The sequence below is a fragment of the Syngnathoides biaculeatus genome, chromosome 14 (genome assembly GCF_019802595.1).
Source record: "Syngnathoides biaculeatus isolate LvHL_M chromosome 14, ASM1980259v1, whole genome shotgun sequence".
NCBI classification, from domain to species: domain Eukaryota; kingdom Metazoa; phylum Chordata; class Actinopteri; order Syngnathiformes; family Syngnathidae; genus Syngnathoides; species Syngnathoides biaculeatus.
In genome coordinates, this window is record NC_084653.1 from 23253543 (window position 1) to 23269709 (window position 16167).

Below are 16167 nucleotides of genomic sequence, written 5' to 3' on the forward strand. Positions count from 1 at the left end.
TTTTTGTACAAGTGGAGATTTTTTTGCTTTTATTTTCCAACGAAAATCGGTATTTGAACACCCCGACCAGCTGACCCACGACGATTTGTTATTGTGCTTTTGAACGCACCCCAGAAAAAAAACGGAAAAGACGTAGCGCAACCAGTTGACTCACACACTCCTCTGCTCGCGGACGTTTCCCAGTACTGTTCTTCTTCTTCCAATTGAGCAACATTAACTGTCGACTTCAAGAAGGATTTGATAGACGACCACGAATCTGGTGTGCGTGTTTGTTAGCTATCGAAGAAGTACGGCATGGCGAAAACGACGATCAGCACCACTCTGAAACAAAAGGATGCCCTCAAAGGAAGTGATGTCGCTCAAGGAGCAACCGTGTTGACCAAGCAGAGGACACACATCTTGGAGGAAGTCGAAACGTTGCTTCTTATTTTTGTAAACGAGCAGCAGTTAGCTGGGGGTAGAGTTGGCGAGGAAGGGATTTGCTATTATTATTATTTTTTAGGTTTGGAATGCATTATTTCATTTTCCACTCATTGTAATGGGAAAACGTGCTTTGGTTTTTGAACGCTTTAGTTTTCAACCAGCCTTCTGGAACGGATTGTGTTGGAGAACCGAAGGAGCGCTGTACCATTTGGTACATGCATACGCCGCAGCTGTGTAAAAGCTGCAAGTGCCCACATTCAAACACGAGATATTTCCAAAGACGGTACGCAGAGAGTTTAACGCTAGCACCACGCTAACACTAGCGCCGCGCCAACGTTAGCGCAGTGCTGATGTGACCGCTAACACTAGCGCAGGGCTAACAGGGCCGGACCGGTAAAAGTCACTTCCTCGGCACATATATTCCACCGGTCTCACTCTTACCTTTTTTTGCAAAAGTGCCCCCTTGTGGCCGTTAGAAAAAAAAAATGCACAAATTAGCCGCATCACCGCATAAACCGCAAGGTTGAATGCGTGTGAAAAAAGTTGCGGTTTATAGGCCGGAAATTTTGGTAATATGAATTCCACTTTTACAAAGATTATGATGCTCACAGAAGCAGGATAGAAAATGTTGCTGGTTTTTTTTTTTGTTTTGGAGTGCGAACTTAAATGTATGTGATTTTTTTTTTCTTAATCGTAGTTTTAGTGGGAGGGAAAAAGGTCATAATCTAAAAATAATGTGGGTTAAAAGTACAAAATAATCTGGGGAGGGAAAAAATTGTCACCCCTAAGCGTATGAAAAATATGATTGAATTGAAAGCGGCCCAAAAATAATTTCTTCCAAAAAAAGTAAAGTTTTTTTCTTTTCTTTTTTTTTAATGTAAAAACATTGTAATCTTTTGAAAGAAAAATGTAATTACGAGAATGAAAATGTCCTCATTTTTACCTGGTCCAGGTTCGACAGGCTGTTGGGGTCCTGGCTCAGGGCTTGGTACTGGCCTCGCAGTCTGTCGCCGGCCGCTATCTTGCGGAACTTCTTCAAATCCACCACATAGAGCGCGCTGCGGGTGACATATGGCACGACAGAGGCTACGAGGCGGGAAATCTCCTCCTTAAAGTCCCGTAAAATGCACTTCATAAAAGCCAGAAAAATGATGGCGAGGGCCACGTTCGGGAAGTCGCAGGCACGCTAACAACAGAAACGAAGAATACTTGTGCTCGTGGTCAATTAAATTTAAATATAATATCAGGGCGGATAGGCTGCACCTCGTCACACTGACACACATTGTCTCATTTTTGCACTGGGGAAGAGAAATGCGACCTGCTTTCTGCCTTCATAAACATAAAATTAATGCTCGCTTTTAATTGGCAACGCCATATTTCATTATTGCGCTCGTCGTGTGATGATGCATTGGAGCTAAATAAATCCACCGTAACTATAATTCTAACAATTATTAACAATCCTACACCACCGTATGCTACGAAAAGCGCAATAACCAACGTACATTATTACAACAATATCTGTAAAGCACAGGTGTCAAACTCGAGGACCGGGGGCCAAGTCCGGCCCGCCACGTAATTTTATGCGGCCCACGAAGGAAAATCCTGTCAATTTCCATAAATGTTACTCAAATCTGGACCAAAATTTCAAATTGACGTATCATAAATTATAACATTAAGATATTGCAAGCATTCTTGTGTTACCAAATATCAAAAACAGTTGAAAAAAAACATTACCCTTGATTTCTGATTCCAAAGCTAGTTCATAAATTTTATGTGTAAATATGATGAGGCGATTAAATATATGATATATATGATTAAATAATATTATGGTTTCAGTCATAATGAGTTTGACATCCTGGTAAAGCAACATCACTCATAATTTCTTGCGCTGTGTACTTATTGTTATGACCAATTGTTGCCAAAATTCTTGCTCACCAAAAAGAAAAATGTTACAATTTTATATTTTTTTAAAAAAAGGTTAACTTTTAAGGAAGAAAGGAAAGAGAAGAAGAAGAAGAAAAGTTGTCATCTTACGTGAAAAGTTTGGAAATTCTTTTGAGAAAAAGTAGTCATGTTACCTGAATAAAAATATTTTAAAATATTTGGCTTATAGTGTACACATGGGAGTTGTTTTGAAAAAACAACAAAAAAAAAACAAAAAAAAAACTTTTTTTTCCCCCCCACTTTGTTTGATAATAGTCGGTAGTACGGAAGTATACCTGATGTGGTACTTCCGATTCCCGAGATGCGACGCCCAGTAGCCGCTTTTCCAAAAGCGGTAGCCGTCCATCTCGGTGCGGCTGTCGCAAAAAGGCGTGTAGCCGTAAGGTGCGCCCTCCAGGTCCAGATCTCGCAACTCCTTCAGATCGGCTCGCACGATCTGCGAGGGGAGCGAGAAAGGAACTCCGGAGACTCTCCGGCGGCCGTTGTCGCCCGTCTCCGCGGTTCGGTTCCCGTCACTGACCTGGTCGGCGTCCACGAATATGATCTTGTCCACGGCCAGCGGGAAGAGCACGTCCAGGAAGAGGATCTTGTAGCCCCAAATGATGCGCTGCTTCTCGGTCTGCTGGTGGAGCCAGCGCGGCCACTTGTACTGCACCAACTCATACCGGAAGCCGAAAGACTCTGCCATGTGTGAAATGGTCTCCTAAAGAGTTATTAAAAAATGGATTTGGACTGCTTAGCATCATTGGCGGCAGAGCACCAGTTACCCGACATTTTTGGGCGCAGGTTACCCAACCCAAAAAACGTCCACCAGAACCAAAATCATAAACATAAGAAAAAAAAAATGGTAGTATGTACAGTTGACACCAGAAGCACAACCAATAATACAACTATTTATACAAGGGAAGCTACAGCGGATGTAAAAAGTCTGCACACCCCTGTTCTAATGACAGAATTTTGTCAACGGTTAGCCAGTTAACAGCCAGATGCTAACTTGAGCTAACCCAGCTAACTGCACTCTTACTTGCAGAGTCGCACGCCACTCACCAAGCCAGTCACAGATACTACAGTGTAGACCATGATGGCGGCTTTCAGTGGACAAAAATGATCCCTTCACATCATATTCACATTTTTTTATTGCATTACGTGTTTGTATTTCTGTTTCTTCTTCTTTTCCTTTCGGCTTGTCCCATTAGGGTTAATGATGCAAAATCCATTTTTAATCAGGTTACTCTAGTAAATCGAGATAGGATGATCGGTAGAATACTCAATTCTAAAAGTCAGTCAATAACTGCACCTGTATTTGTATTCTCTTGAAAAAAAATCATGAGTGCTGTTGGGGAAAAAAAAAAAAAAGAAAAAACTAACAAAGAGTTCACGTCTCTGAAACAACGGAGATAATGGCCCACTGTCTGGAAACTCCTTTTTCAAGTTTTTTGTCAGCGTGCAATAATCTTCTGTAGACAGAGGCAGCCGATGTGAAGATACTCGAGGAGGCATGTTTGTTTACAGATGATGAAATATCAAGTCCATTTGTAGCTGCTTTGCTGTTGTTGTTCAAAGGAATGATGACATCAAACGGAATTTTGTCAGAAAATAATGCGGTACCGGAAGTGAGTATGAGGAGAAAGAAACAAGCAGCGTGCATGATGAGCTCCATGCCCTGAACTAAATCGCAAATACTTCAGCAGGGTACACACATACTGAGGTATTTACGGGCCGTTCATGCGCCACAGCAATAAAAGTATCGTCATTTCCGGCCTACAAGCCGCGACTTTTTTCACACGCTTGCAACCCTGCGGTTTATACGGCGATGCGGCTAATTTCTGCATTTTTTCCAACGGCCGCAAGGGGGCACTCGAGCAGAAAAGGTAAGCGTGAGACGGGTGGAATATATGTGCCGAGGAAGTGACTTTTACCGGCCCTGTTAGCGCAGCGTAGCATGTGTCAGTGATATTTACCAGTAAGCTTTATTGTAACCGGCCCTGTTAGTGTTACCGTGGCGCTAGCGTTAGCACCAGCATTAGCATCGCGCTAGCATTAGCGCCACGCTAGCATTAAGCACTTTCTGTGTACCGTCTTTGTAAATATCTTGTGTTTGAATGCGGGTTTCAATGCGGGCACTTGCGGCTTTGACACAACCACTGCGGCGTATGTATGTACCAAATGGTATTTCCTTTACAAATATACTGAAGCTTGTAACCAGGTGCCCTCTGTAGGCCGGGAATTACAATATTATCTTGGGCCCATTTGGTGGAATGTAGGTGTTACCGTTAGGTTCAATAAATTGATGGTGTGTAAAAATGTCACGGCTGGTTGGCAGTCCTTGAACACACCTTGTGCATAGTCAGACGGATGTTAAAATTGCCTGTTTATTCTACTTTGCCATTAAAATTTTGCCTGTATTCCCCACCATCTATTATCATGTGTAAATGCCCAAACATTAAAAGTTTAATACCATTTGTGTAATGTGCTAGTGCACATATTTGTTCGCCCACGTGTGATGTCACGTCTGTTTGTGCTCACGTTTTTTATTCAGGATAGTATGCTGGCTAATTCTACTGACGAGAAGGTGTTGAATAATTGAACTACTGAATACAGTCAGTGTAACATGGGTTCGTGATTTTGTACACGCTAGATCACTGGTGTCAAACTCAAGGCCTGGGGGCCAGATCCGGCCTGCCACATGATATTATGTGGCCGGGGAGGCAAATCATGATTCCACGATTCCTAGGATTTTTGCTATAATTTGCACCAAAATTTCCCATTGTCATATCCAAAATGATAATATTGAGCTATTGCAAGCATTTTTGTGTTGCCAAACATCAACAATAGTTTAAATAATTCAAAACTACTTCATAAATTCCACATGTAAATATGATTAGGCGGACAGAGATTTTTATGATTTGGCAGTCATAACGAGACCACAACAACAATGCGGACTGCGAGGAAAATGAGTTTGACACCCATCCTATGATCCTAGCGTTTGTGCTTTGCCACCACCTTGTGGTATCGATATGCCATAAAAAACATTTTTAATTTGTCAATTATTCACAGATTTTTACTATTTGCGACAGGGATCAGTCCCAGTCTCCTCCATTTTGCAGTGGTTCACCGTACCACACTTTAGCTAGTGAATCTGATGATTTAAAAAAAAAAAAAAAAAAAAAAAAGCAAAATGTAAGTCAGAGCGGTACCTTAAACGAAGGTGAGAGGTAATTTTTGAGAAACCAGAACTTGACAGGCGTTTCGGTGTGGCGCAGAACGGACAGCATCATGATCCTGAAATAGAGACGGAAGGAGAGCGAGAACTCAGAGGATCAAGGCTGGAAAGAAGATCACTTTTAGGGCCTGGAGCGTAACAGATGCGAGGGCTCTGACAATTGAGAGGCGCTCATACCGCAGAAAGCGCTCGTACAGATGACCGGAGGCGACCGAAAATATGTTTAGAACGTCCTCCTTCTTCTTTTCGCCGTCATCCTTCTTCGCGCCTCCTCCTGCGATGCTGCAAACGAGAGAACAAGTTGTCTGATTTTGCCTTCTGATGGATGCCTTTCATACAGCGAATCAAAAGCGAGGCTGGTGGTTGCCGGGCTTATGAGAAGCCGGGAACAACAAAAGCAAACACCATGCGTGACGGGGCCCAACTGAGGTTTTAGATTCAATATTATGATTCCATTATGCTGTACTGGCATTCTATTAGGTTAAATTCTAACTCATTCCTTCAGAGGGCAATGATTCCAAGTCGGTCTTCACCAACTACAATACCCGACGGAGATAGCGGCTATCAATTGATCTTGCGGGAGAAATTGGATCAATATTCTGTTACACAATTTAAAGAAAACAAACATTTTAAGCATAATAGCCCTTCTTTGTTGGTACAAGGCATCAATAAGCTCAATATTATGTCACGAGAGAGGTTCCCGAACGCTGCAGTCTGGATTTAAAATGAATGAAAAGTAACAGAGGTGCTTTGAGACACGAGTTCAACACTTCGCTGCTACCGGCCAGTTGTATTGAAAGCAATCGCCGCTGTTGGTATATTACACATCACATCAGACGTTGACGTCATCTAATTATCGATCCCTCTGCGATGAGTTAGCGCTTTTTGATCAGCCTCACCGTGTGCCGCAGCTGTGTAAAAGCCGCAAGTCCCCACATTGAAACCCACATTCCAACACGAGATATTTACAGAGAGAGACGGTACATAGAGAGTTTAGCGTTAGCGCCGCCGCGCTAATGCTAACGCTGCCGTGCTAACAGGGATGGTAAAAAAACAAAAACATACTGGTAAAAATCACTGAGACCCGGCAGCGCTAACAGGGCGGAGAGGTAAAAGTCACTTCCTCGGCACGTATATTCCACCGGTCTCACTCTTACCTTTTCAGCTCGAGCGCCCCCTTGTGGTCGTTAGAAAAAAATGCACAAATTAGCCGCATCATCGCATAAACCATAAAAAGACGAACGTCACAGCATAGCTGTTGTAATATAACTTGTATTTCACAGAGTAGAAAGATTACAGTGTATGCTCTGGAAGTATTATATCATCTTTCTGAACATACAGTTGCCCTCTTCCAGATTTTTTTTTTTCATCAAACATAAATATTAGTCAAAGACAAGTAAACACAAAATGCATTATTTATTTATTTATTTTTTATTATAAGGCCCTTTTTGAAAAAGTGATTTGCCTCCCCCCCCCACTCCCACATCAAAACATATCTTAACTGTGGTTTAGCATACTCAAGTTCAATTTCTCCAGCCACACTCAGACAAACTGTCACACCTGTTTTGAAGCAAGAAGTCATTTAATAGGAGCTGCCCGATCAAGTGAAGTGGACCAAAAGATCCTCAAAAGCTACACATTATGCCGAGATGTCAAGAAATTCCACAACATATGAGAAAAAGTAATTGAGATCTATCAGTGTGGAAAAGTTTATAAAACCATTTCTAAAGCTCTGGGACTCCAGCGAACCACAGTGAAAACCATTGTTCAAAAAGGGCAAAAAACACAGAACTGTAGTGAACCTTCCCATAAGTGGCCGGCCGATCAATATTACCCCACGAGCACAGCGACTTCTCATCCAAGAAGGTCACAAAAGACTTCACAACAACATTCAAAGAACTGCAGGCCTGACTTGCCTCCGTTAAAGTGAAATAATATCCACAATAACATATGACAGGTTGGTTAAGAGTATCGGTTATCGTAGTACCAGTCTTTTATGTACCCGGATTTGCACTGATACACATCCCTGGTTTAAAGTTACCAAAGTAGAATTGGCTCTCATTTAACTTTTTTTTTTAGTGATACTGACTTGTTTGCTCAAGTTGCTTTGTGGTTTGGATTTCGCCTCATGTGGTGTGCATGTACAATGTTATTTAAAGTACATAAACTTGTTTTGTGAGCGGGGAGTGAGGGAAGCGCGCATAGCGAATACTCTCGAAGCGACTGCAAGGAGTGAATCAGCCGGTCAAATCTATCAGTCTATTCCAAGTCGGGAGCGAGTTATTTGCAGTGCTGGCACTCTCCGTCCTGAAAACCTTCCACTTCCACTTGCTCCCTGCAACAGACAACCTCAGCTCGTCTTAAATCTGCAAAACTGGATAAGACTAACGAGCAGAAAGTCCTCGGGGGCAGAAATCCCGCAACGTTTTCACACAACAGGGGCAGAAGTGTTTTGCAAACAATGCCAAACGCGTTCCGCTCCATTAGACTAAATCCTGGGATATTTCAAGAAACAAGGGAATTATTTGTGCACTCTTGCACCACAAACTTATCATAAATGCAATTTTGTTGGTCCACAGAGCCACATGCTCATACTTAATCCGTTCTAATTTTTGCTTATGCCAAATAAAAAAAACATTGTGATATTTAGCAATATCTCAGATAGCGAGCATCTGAAACAAGTCACTCAGCACTTGAGTCTTGGCGCGACAAATAAATCAAATGACTAAACGGGAATAAGTGAACATAAAATATATTTATATCCAGAAAAGTTTGTTATTTGTAAGCACTTAAGTCAAGACTGACGCACATATTTGCTTTACCAACTCCTGTGAGGGTTTCGATCAATAAATGACCTTCCGTCCACTCTCAAGCATCAATTTCAAATCCAGAGATTACATATGACGTCATTATGGATAATGGAAAACATCAACCAATGCCTTTTCATGTAAAATAAGTATGGAACCAAGTATTTGTGATGTCTCTGTTCAGCCAAACATCTTTCACGAGACGGGATGTGTGATATCACAACTAATCAATGTTCCCTCTAAGCTGCGCACCTGCGCAATTGCGCACTTGTAGCGCACATGAAAACTGATCCAGCGCAGTGAACCACAGCCTTTTTTAAATTTTTTTTTTTTTTTTAACACGGCAGCACGCGGTCTCTAAAAAGCTGCTGCTTGGCCACACACTGTACTTCCTTGTTTACCTGACCCCGCCCACCTCCCGCTCATAATAATTACAAACACCACCCACCACCGGTGCTTTAATGAGAAACACAGTCTGGGCAACGTAGAGCAAAGACGAGTTAGACATGCTGCTTATCTTTACTCTCGATAATAATGGGAAACGTTTAAAAACAAACAAAAAAAAAAGAAATGCTGTTGCTTTAATTAATGTCAGAGTATGTGAATAATAATAATAATAATAAAAATGAAGAAAAAGTGGTGAAACTGGACAAGATTTTCTTCTTTTTTCAGTAAAAAAGGTTTGAAAAAAAGTAGAAAGTACAGGATGAGATGGTGTATAATGTTAAAATTCCAACTTGGCGCAGCACAGACAATACAGTGCACAAAAAGCTAATTCTGAGACCTCTGTTTGGAAGCATCATTCAGCTTTCAACATACATTGCTAAAGATATTCTGCAAGCAATAACTCAGTTTTACACCAAGAAAAACAGGCAGGGATATCATTGTGGGTTAAAAATAAGTAAATGAAACAAAGTTTTAGGCGACATTTCAAATTTACAGTTCATAGTTGGCTTGTTTGGTTAGCAATGTATTTTTTTTGTTTGTTGACATTTTCATTCCAAGTTTGCAATAAAATTATTCTTAAAATTTTCTGATGGTCATGTAAATGTTGTCATCTGAATGTTTTAATGCGGTGTGCAACTTCAATGGATGACACCGATCTGACCACAGTGCATATGCCTGATGTTGCTCACAGTGGTCAAAGGGGGCGCTCACGGGCTTAGCGTGTTTGCTCAGACGCGTCAAAAATTAGAGGGAACGTTGCGTCTAATACCGTCAAATGTCCAAATTTCACTGCTCCTAAGATTGTACAATTTGGAAGATCTCAGTTCAGCTGTCGTTGAAGGATTGGCTCATCTTTAATAAAGTTTTTACGATGGCGTCAGCGGCACTCTGCAACATTACTTTAAAATCACTTCCTATTGGGCAGCACGGTGGATCAGCTGGGAAGCGTTTGCCTCACAGTTCTGAGGTCCCGAGTTCGATCTCGGGCCCTCCTGTGTGGGGTTTGCATGTTCCCCCCGTGCCTGCGTGGGTTTCCTCCCACATCCCAAAAACATGCGCCATTAATTGGACACTCTAAATTGCCCCTCGGGTTGATTGTGAGCGCGGCTGTTTGTCTCCGTGTGCCCTGCGATTGGCTGGCAACCTGCCCATTGACAGCTGGGATAGGCTCCAGCGCTCCCCGCGACCCTCGTGAGGATAAGCAGCAAGGACAATGGATAGAATACCTTATGTGCACAATTGTTGTGTGACTTTGCGATGCTCTCAGCATGCTCCGTGGCACTATGGACCTCCTTGTTGTAAATAGAATTTGAAGTGCATGTTTTGTGTCAATTGTTCTCCCTTTTGTGACCCTTGTGAGGATAAGCGGCTAAGAAAATGTATGAATGGACTTCCTACTGGGGGGAAAAAATGTTTTGAAACCCAAATTGAAAGTTCCCTATTGCTCTTTCAATCAAATAGTGAGGCGATCAGCTACTTATTCTTAAATAAACAGTGCGCAGAAAGCTCAACTATGTGTAGCTGTAACACAAAAGGGTGTACATAGCCGAGAGGTAAAGAAAAAAAAAAAACTTCACGACAGATGGAAATGGAGTTCCCCAAGCCAGTCAGCAATTTGCTATGCCATCCGCACGGTTTCGGGCCACACCAAGGCCAGGGCACCTTTACAACACGTTCTGCTGAACGTATCCTGCGGGCATCTTAATGAGACAAGCCGTTTAACCGAATTAACCTCCTTCTTCCCCTCGACTCCGAGCGCACCACGAGGACACTTAAACACGCTTTTTTCCCCCCGTCTCTTTTAAATACAGCAACAAACCTTTCACTAAGCAAGACAAAGTCATGATGGGATGGTGACCCTGGCCTGCACATCTAATGAGGAAAAAAAATACATCGGAAATGCTCCCATTACAAAGGTAACAAAGCTCAGTTTTGGTATTTAAAGCATCTATAACATGTATTATCTTAATATCGAGGCTTTTCACACACAGACACAGAATCTGGGACACTTGCACGTTGTAATGCAAGCCAATATAAATGAAAAATAATTACTCGATAGGTATCAATTTAACAATAAAGTGTTTGCGATCACAGTTTGCAGACGTGTACAACTGCACTGCATCACACTGAGAGCTGTTTCTAATATTTTGGTTCTTTTATTTAGTTAGAGGACTGAAATAGCCCTAATGACAACCACAATATTGAGCATATTGTAATATTAATACCCCTGTCAGTCAAAACTATTCTTTTTTTTTTTTCAATTGTCTCTAATGAAGTGTCTGGGGTGTATATAAATATGCCTCGACATAAATAGCGTCATAAATAGCAATACAGACATCGCTTTTTACGCGGGTTTCACACCTCTGCGGTGCGCACAGATTAGAACCGCAGAACTTCAAGCGACAAAAGAAAAGCGGCACAACAAAGGACGCACGCGCGAGATGTTAAACAGGTTGTAGCCACACTGCCTACGTTTTCTCAAAACTGCTCCAAACACTTCACACAACAAGCGTCAGGGTAAGCAGACAGTTAGGGAGGGGTGTGCAAGGGGGGGGGGGGGGGGGGGGACACATATACACACACAATGGCTAGCGTACACATACCTACAGAAGCACATATTTTTTGCAAGACTAGCTCTTACAGCGTAATAATGGAGTCTGGAGCCCGGGGACGAATGAGATCTCCTGAAACCAGAATGTGTCATTGACAAAAGGAAGTACGGTTGTTCCTGCCAATCAGATGACGAAAAGCGAGTCAACCTATGTCAATTTACACATCACACGCGAGGGAATAGCATACGCACCTCGCTATGGAGTCCCACAGGCCTTTGGTTTCACCCGTTTCACTTAAAAGCTCTTCATTCATTTTCTCAGCCTTTTTCTGCACCTACGACTCAAACGAAAGACAAACAGCCATTTAAAAAAAGAACTGATTTCTATGCCATCTGCAACATTCTCACATATCCAAAGTTGAATGCCGCTAAAAGTGCGCACAACTTTTGGATTTTCATAAACATTGGCTGGATCAGAACCAGAATCAGCATCAACCTTATTCACAGAGTATGTCAGAAACATACCTTTATTTCCAGCCTACAAGCCGCAACTTTTTTCACACTTATGCGGTGATGCGGCTAATTTGTGCATTTTTTTTTTAACAGCCGCAAGGGGGCAATCGAGTGCAAAAGGTAAGAATGAGACCGGTGGAATATATGTGCCGAGGAAGTGACTTTTACCGGCCCTGTTAGCGCTGCACTAGCGTTAGTGTCAGCGCTGTGCTAGCGTGTTGCTGCTGTCTCAGCGGTAGGTTTTATTTTAACCGGCCCTCTTAGCGTCAGCTCTAATTCTTGCTAGCGTTAAACTCTCTGCGTATCGTCTTTTTAATTATCTCATGTTTGAATGTGGATTTCAATGTGGGCACTTCCAGCTGTTACACAGCTTTTACAATGGCCCTGTTAGCGTGGCGCTAGCGTTAGCATTAGCGCACATGGCGGTGACAGCATTAGTGTCAGTGCGCGCTGGCACTAGCGTTAGCGCTAAAAGGGCCGGTTAAAAAAAAAAAAAACAACATACTGGTAAAAATCACTGAGACACGGCAGTAACACGGTAAAAGTCACTTCCTCGGCACATATATTCAGTCTCACTCTTGCTAGCGTTAGTGTTAAACTCTCTGTGTACCGTCTTTCTTTGTTAATATCGCGTGTTTCAATGTCTGTTTCAATGTGGGCACTCGTGGCTTTTACACGGCCGCGGCCTGTGTATGTACCAAATGGTATTTCCTTTACAAATGTATTGGGTGAGGCTTATAACCAAGTGCGTCATCGCTGCACTCTTGGGGTAATTTTGGTCAGCCGGCCACTCATACATTTTTTTTTTTTATGTTTCAAATACAGTAACAGACTCACCCTGACTTTAATGATCTTACTGTGGAAGCTGTTCAGTAACACGACGACGTCACCGGCATCTCCCGGGGAATCGGTTCCATCGTGCCTATCAAACAAAGGAAAATTGAGACTTGTTACTTCCTCGTGCTAAACATGAAGATGGCAAACTATCAGCAGGCCGACTACAAGGAAATTTTATCAAGTCACAGTGTCATTAAACAGGTAAATTTAATTGGCTTAAAAAAAACAAATAAAAGAATTACTGCATTTCATCCACTTAAATTTAATATTCTTGAAAATCATCACAATCAGTAATTATGCAATATGCATAATACCGGCACAGCCCATAAAATCAATGCAATTCATTTGGTTATAAATTACAGGGGTCGAATTAGTACTCTGCTCCAAGAAGACGTGTTAATATGATCATACAATCAAATGTGCGCATAACTTGCCGAACAGATTTAACAGAGATAAGAATTAGTCTTTTTTAATGTTTACAATAAAGTACATTTTCACAGTGATGTGACATAATTAGACTTAAAATAGTAACGTTTTATTACATTTCTATTTATTCCGAATTAGAATGTGTTACATCTGTCTTTATTTGTATTATTCTGCCTTACGGCTGAACACAGTCATGACTCCCGACAGCTGCCCGGGTCCCGCTCGGACCAACTTCATTAGCCTCTATCATGATTAAGAAATATATCGCCTGTAGATGATCCATTACTACTTCCCATCTGCGGCGTACAGGCTGGCTGATTTAATGAAAACGTCTGTGCAGTATTGATCACGTAACACTGGCATTTCACGGCATTTGAGTTGAAAAGTGGGGGGAATAGTGTGCTTTGGCAGATGCGATCTACCGAGTCAAATGGTGACTTATAGCCTATGATGTAAAGTAAGCCATCAAAATATCAAAATCATCATCAAAATATCATAAAACTACGCTTACCATCATGACAAACGGCTTCGTTTCGGGCTGATCTATTCGTATTCTCGAGCGCCACATTTTCGGCAGTTACAAGCCGCGGCTTTAGGGATCGTGTACAAAAAGGACCAGAGATCAATCTGAATAGTTTCTGTGAGGAGCGGCGAGCGGGCCATCTCAATCACCGGGACGGGGTGCACGGACACTCGGCTGCGATCGGCCGGCAATCGCGGAGCGCCTGCTAAACCTCGAGAATAATGACGCTGCCAGGGTGAAAAATGACATCACCTTTTTGCTTCACCTGAAGGATTGGGGAATAAATCTTGGCTTGTCCTATATAATTTTCCGCAGGAATCGAGGCCCCTCGCGTGTCCTAAATCTTCCGTGCCAGAGAGGGGCAGTACCTCTGATCCTATATGCTCGTTTGGAATGGAGGACCCTGTGGACTGCGCGCTACCCGTGAAAACACGCACACAAGGGTGAGCAGGATTTGGGCCGTAATCTCCCGAGCAGAAAGGCCAATACATTTTTCTTTGGGAAAGTCTCCATTTTTTTTTTTCCCCCCAAAGTGTCCACAGCTCATCTTCGCTCGCAGAAATTAAATAACGTCTTGGATGCACATCCTCTGACACCTACGCATCACCGACTGAAAGAAATTCTGCTGCCGACTCCACGCACACGCACGCTGCAGGATGGATGGTGTGACAGATAACCGGCTGAATCATAAGACACCCCCCCCCCCTTACCACCACAATGATTTCTCTTTAATAGAAACCCACTCCTACTGGCCTTGCCCCCCACCCCCACTCTGTGGCTCGCACAACTCCCTGCCCTCATCAAAACCTGCAGCGCAGACAGTGTCAGCGGCTCTCCGCGTTACCATAGCGATGAGCTTTCACAGTTACCGGTATCTGGCAGTTAAAAGCAGCCTTCACGCTGGCGCCGAGGTTCTGGTGAAGACATCTAATCAGTCTCATTACCTGACCTTCTGAGGGCGGGATAGACAAGACTACATAATGGTTGGAACTAACTACCGGTCAAATTTTTAGATGCGCTTTCTTATGCTCTTAAACGAGAAAAACGTCCAAACTTTTGACTCGCGGTCTACGTGATGGCGGAAACTCACGACAGAATCTGGTAGATGTCCTCGGATCGTCCTTTGCGCACCCTGAGCATCCAGGCGCCAGGATTGGCTTTCAGCTGGAAATAGCCCTGTTGGAGTCAAACAGCACAGATAGTGGCCAGGGGTATTTATTCACTACATTGAAGGCATTATCGGTTTCCTTACAGGGAAGAAAATAAGTATTTGAACACCCTGCTATATTGCAAGTTCTCCCATTTAGAAATCACAGAGGCGTCTGAAAATTTCATCGTAGGTGCATGTCATAATCTAAAAAGAAAATCCAGAAATCACAATGTATGATTTGATTTAACAATTTATTTGTGTGATATAGCAGCATATAAGTATTTGAACACCTGTCTAGCTAGAATTCTGACCCTCAAAGATCTGTTAGTACGCCTTTAAAAGTCCACCTCGATTCCATGTATTATCCTGAATCAGATGCACCCGTGTGAGGTTGTTCGCTGCATAAAGACACCTGTCCACCCCATACAATCAGTAAGACTCAAACTTGTAACATGGCCAAGACCAAAGAGGTGTCCAAAGACGCCAGAGACAAAATCGTGCAACTACAAACAGTTGGAAAGGGCTACGGAGAAATTGCCAAGCAACTTGGTGAAAAAAGGTCCACTGTTGGAGCAATCATTAGAAAATGGAAGAAGCTAAACATGACGGTCAATCTCAATCGGAGTGGAGCCCCATGGAAGATATCACTTCATGGGGTCTCAGTGATCCTTAGAAAGGTGAGGAATTAGCCCAGGACTACACCACAGGACTTGGTCAATGACCTGAAAAGAGCTGGGACCACAGTTTTCAAGGTGAATGTTGGTAATACACTAAGATGTCATGGTTTGAAATCATGTATGGCACGGAAGGTTCCTCTGCTTAAACCAGCACACGTCAAGGCCCATCTTAAGTTTGCCAATGATCATTTGGATGATACAGAGGAGTCACAGGAGAAAGTTCTGTGGTCAGATGAGACCAAAAATGGAACTTTTTGGTCATAATTCCACTAACTGTGTTTGGAGGAAGACGAATGATGAGTTCCATCCCAAGAACACCATCCCTACTGTGAAGCAATGGGGTGGTAGCATCAGGCTTTGGGGGTGTGGGTGGGGAGTGCCTCCGTAAGAAGCATGTCATGGTTCTGGCGTGGCCTAGTCTCCAGACCTAAACCCAATAGAAAATCTTTGGAGGGAGCTGAAACTCCGTGTTTCTCAGCGACAGCCCAGAAACCCGTCTGATCTAGAGAAGATCTGTGTGGAGGAGTAGGCCAAAATCCCTCCTGCAGTGCGTGCAAACCTGGTGAACAACTACAGGAAACGTTTGACCTCTGTGATTGCAAACAAAGGCTACTGTAATAAATATTAACATTGGTTTTCTCAGGTG

At 42.8% G+C, this 16167-nt stretch overlaps 1 protein-coding gene across 3 annotated transcripts in view; it reads right to left on the reverse strand.

Annotated features, from left to right (window-relative positions):
• Window positions 1-16167, reverse strand: part of uggt2 (UDP-glucose glycoprotein glucosyltransferase 2) — a 54911-nt gene that overhangs the window by 2597 nt on the left and 36147 nt on the right. For 2 of the 3 annotated variants that reach the window (XM_061841989.1, XM_061841990.1), the window contains exons 30-38: window positions 14785-14870; window positions 12746-12830; window positions 11648-11730; window positions 11448-11528; window positions 5768-5872; window positions 5565-5649; window positions 2888-3070; window positions 2643-2803; window positions 1367-1481 (exon numbers count right to left, since the gene is read on the reverse strand). In XM_061841989.1, the coding sequence (XP_061697973.1) occupies window positions 1367-1481; window positions 2643-2803; window positions 2888-3070; window positions 5565-5649; window positions 5768-5872; window positions 11448-11528; window positions 11648-11730; window positions 12746-12830; window positions 14785-14870 (984 nt within the window). The remainder of the gene's footprint in view (window positions 1-1366; window positions 1482-2642; window positions 2804-2887; window positions 3071-5564; window positions 5650-5767; window positions 5873-11447; window positions 11529-11647; window positions 11731-12745; window positions 12831-14784; window positions 14871-16167) is intronic. The other variant, XM_061841991.1, reaches the window with a different exon arrangement.